Source organism: Otolemur garnettii, unplaced genomic scaffold (assembly GCF_000181295.1).
Source record: "Otolemur garnettii isolate 467f Iridium unplaced genomic scaffold, OtoGar3 scaffold00009, whole genome shotgun sequence".
NCBI lineage: Eukaryota > Metazoa > Chordata > Mammalia > Primates > Galagidae > Otolemur > Otolemur garnettii.
This window is the reverse complement of record NW_003852404.1, coordinates 3,601,503-3,604,247: the sequence shown is the minus strand read 5'-3', so window position 1 is coordinate 3,604,247 and position 2,745 is coordinate 3,601,503. Positions and strand designations below refer to the sequence as shown.

At 51.1% G+C, this 2,745-nt stretch overlaps 1 protein-coding gene across 3 annotated transcripts in view; it reads right to left on the bottom strand.

Annotated features, from left to right (window-relative positions):
- Window positions 1-1,455, bottom strand: part of USP48 (ubiquitin specific peptidase 48) — a 95,899-nt gene extending 94,444 nt beyond the window's left edge. For all 3 annotated transcript variants that reach the window (XM_003783819.2, XM_023509709.1, XM_023509710.1), the window contains exon 1: window positions 1,076-1,455. In XM_003783819.2, coding sequence (XP_003783867.1) covers window positions 1,076-1,209 — 134 coding nt within the window. In that variant the 5' untranslated portion in view covers window positions 1,210-1,455. The remainder of the gene's footprint in view (window positions 1-1,075) is intronic.
- Between the last annotated feature and the right edge of the window lie 1,290 nt (window positions 1,456-2,745).

The window sequence follows — 2,745 nt, the reverse complement described above, 5'->3', positions numbered from 1 at the left end:
TAATTCTGTTAAAATCAGACTGTTACAGTGACAGTTCACATTTTTGATTACTCTGGAATCTAATTACGCTGAAAAACTGTCTGAAGCTTGGTAATTTCTATTACACACAGACTTTTGTCATTCCAGTCAGAGTCAGATTTGCCTTCCTTGTGAGTCAGACGCTCAGAGCTTGGAATTATTCGTTTGCTTTATGGAAGCTCCCTAACTTGTTTCACTTTTCAAACCAAACTTTAAGATCCAAAGGCAGAATCCGTGACTTCCATTCCTTCTGAATCCCCCAGTGGAATATAAAAACTCCAGAAAGCATTTACTAAATGCCCTCTGAAAGAAGGCTACTGAGCATGCCCAGGTTAGCCAAGTCAATTCAACAACATTCCGGAACAAAAACTACGGTTCCCGCGTTACAAGGTGGAAACTGGGAAGAAACAGGCAGTAAGCCTAAGGAGTCAATCTAAAAGAGAGATTAAGGAAAAGCAAGGTCCAGACGCTTAACATTAGTGAAGGACAGCACTTTCGCAGCTCGTACTCAGTAAAGTGGTGTCGAGTCAGAATGACCAAAATAAGCCTAAAAATACTAGATAAAAGAGTGAGAAAAGGTCAACTGGTAATGCATTGTGCGAATGACGTAGTATAACCATAGGCTTTCTAAAGCTCTCCTCTCCAAAAATATTACTAAGATGATCAGGCCATCCGCGTCAACACTAATGCAAGATACAGTGTGATGAAGCCCACTTTCAAGAAGTTCCTTCTTACAAACGAAAAAGCCGACTGCAGCCAAATATACCAACCATACACGCTTGCTAACCTCGGCTCCTGCCTTCATCTCCACCGCCATCTTCTGAATGGAACCCAAAACCTTTCTAATGGGCTTTCACGAGCATCACCTCCGCGCAGAGCCCGGGAAGGCTGCGTTTCTCAGGTCGCCCAGGCGGCGAAAAGGGGGAAAACTCCACCTCGCACTTCTCGGTGCCTCCCAAAGGCACTCAATAGGTCGCCGTCTTCCTTCCCCCCACCCTGCCCCGGCTTTCCAAGATCCGGCGCGAGGGGCCCGCGAGGACCGGTGCGCGGGCCTCACCTGCACACGCCACGGATGCAAGGTTCCAGCCAGATGCGGTAGGCTGTCTCGATGTGCTCCTGCGACACCTCCTCGGGCCGCACCGTCTCCGCCCAGCGCCAGGCCGCCTTCTCCAGCTGCAACCGCGGGGCCATGGCCTTGGCCCGAGAAGCGCCTCCCGCGCCGGGCCGCCACTGCCGCCGCCACCTCCTCCGCCGCCGCCCAAATGGTCTCCGCCACCTGCCAGCAGTGAGGACCAGGCGCTCCCTCAGGCAGCTGGCCAGTCAATCACCTGTGCGCGCCACTGCCGCCGCGCCCGCCCGCCCGCGCCCGACCCGCACGACTGGCCGCAAAGCGCCGCCGAAGACACCCGACACCCCCCGCGTCTGCGGACGTTGAAGGTATACTTCCCCGCCGCGGTGGGCGCATGCGCATTCCCAGAATTCTCTGCGTCTCTTCTGCCTCGACGGACGGAGGAAGGGGAGCGTATGTTTGAGGCACTACAACCTTACAGGCTATGCTGGGGAAGCAGCGCCTCAGACCCTGCTCAGGATAGCATCCTGAATACCACTACTCTTAACAAGCCCGCGCCTTAAGGGCGGAAGGCCAAGTATTCTTGTATCTGGTACTTCCCTTTTAACTATGCAAGATTAACGTGAGAGGTTACTCAACGCACACCATAGGTCAGCCTAAACTGCGGGGTGGGACCTGCAGTTTGGAGTAGAAAGCAGGTCACCAAAGGAGCCAGGCTCGCTGGACGAAGATTTAACGTGAGCTTGGACCGGTTCCGATTACTTTCCCGATGCTCGTGACGTCACGGGACGTTCTGGGCTTTTCCTGAGCTAGAACGGGACTACGTGTCCCGGCATGCCCTGTGGCCTGTCACTCACTGAATTTGAGGCATTCTGGGATTTGTAGTCTTTGAGGTGGGAAGGCTCGGAGCATCGCAGATTGGGTAGGAGGTGGGGATGTGCTTTCCTTGTTGAGCCGTGTCAGGCTTACAGTTACCGACTACATCCGAATTTTATCTCTAAGTGCTGATTTCTTTCTTTTGAGACGCTCTTCTCCAGTTTCAGGGTTTAAAAACCTTTCATTTCTTCATCTCCTGCCCGTGGGCATAAAGAATATAGTTCTATCAGAATTCGTTTGCAAACAGTAAAAAACTCTGCCTGAATGAGGATATTTGAGAACTTTACATTTGAGTGACAGAGCCCTGCAGGGTCGGACCCTTAGACTGTAAGCACTATGTTTGACTACACTGGTTACCAGCTGCCGCATAACCTTGGACTTGACTCTTTAGACAAACCTTCACTGAAGGCTTAACAAATACAAGATGTAGTCGCTGCCTTTGGGGCTAGGTGAGGGGTGAGCGGTACAAACAAAATACAGTACCCTTCCCAGCCTTAGGGAGTATTGGAGTACTTGGGAAAAGGATTCCCAGAAGCTACCCCTAACCCCACCCTTAAGAGATGTGTAAACTTAGCTAGGTTAGAAGAAAGGCACCCTCCAGATGATGGGAACCAAGAGGAGAGAAGGGCCCCAAAATCTGAGACAGGGAGAGGTAAGAGGTAAGGGATTTAATCAATCCAAGGGATTGATTAAAAGGTTTAAAGCTGTTCAGTGCTATAATGGAGATGCATTTTGTATAGCTTTTTCAGCCTGGGTCAAGATTAGAGGCAGAAAAACTTCCT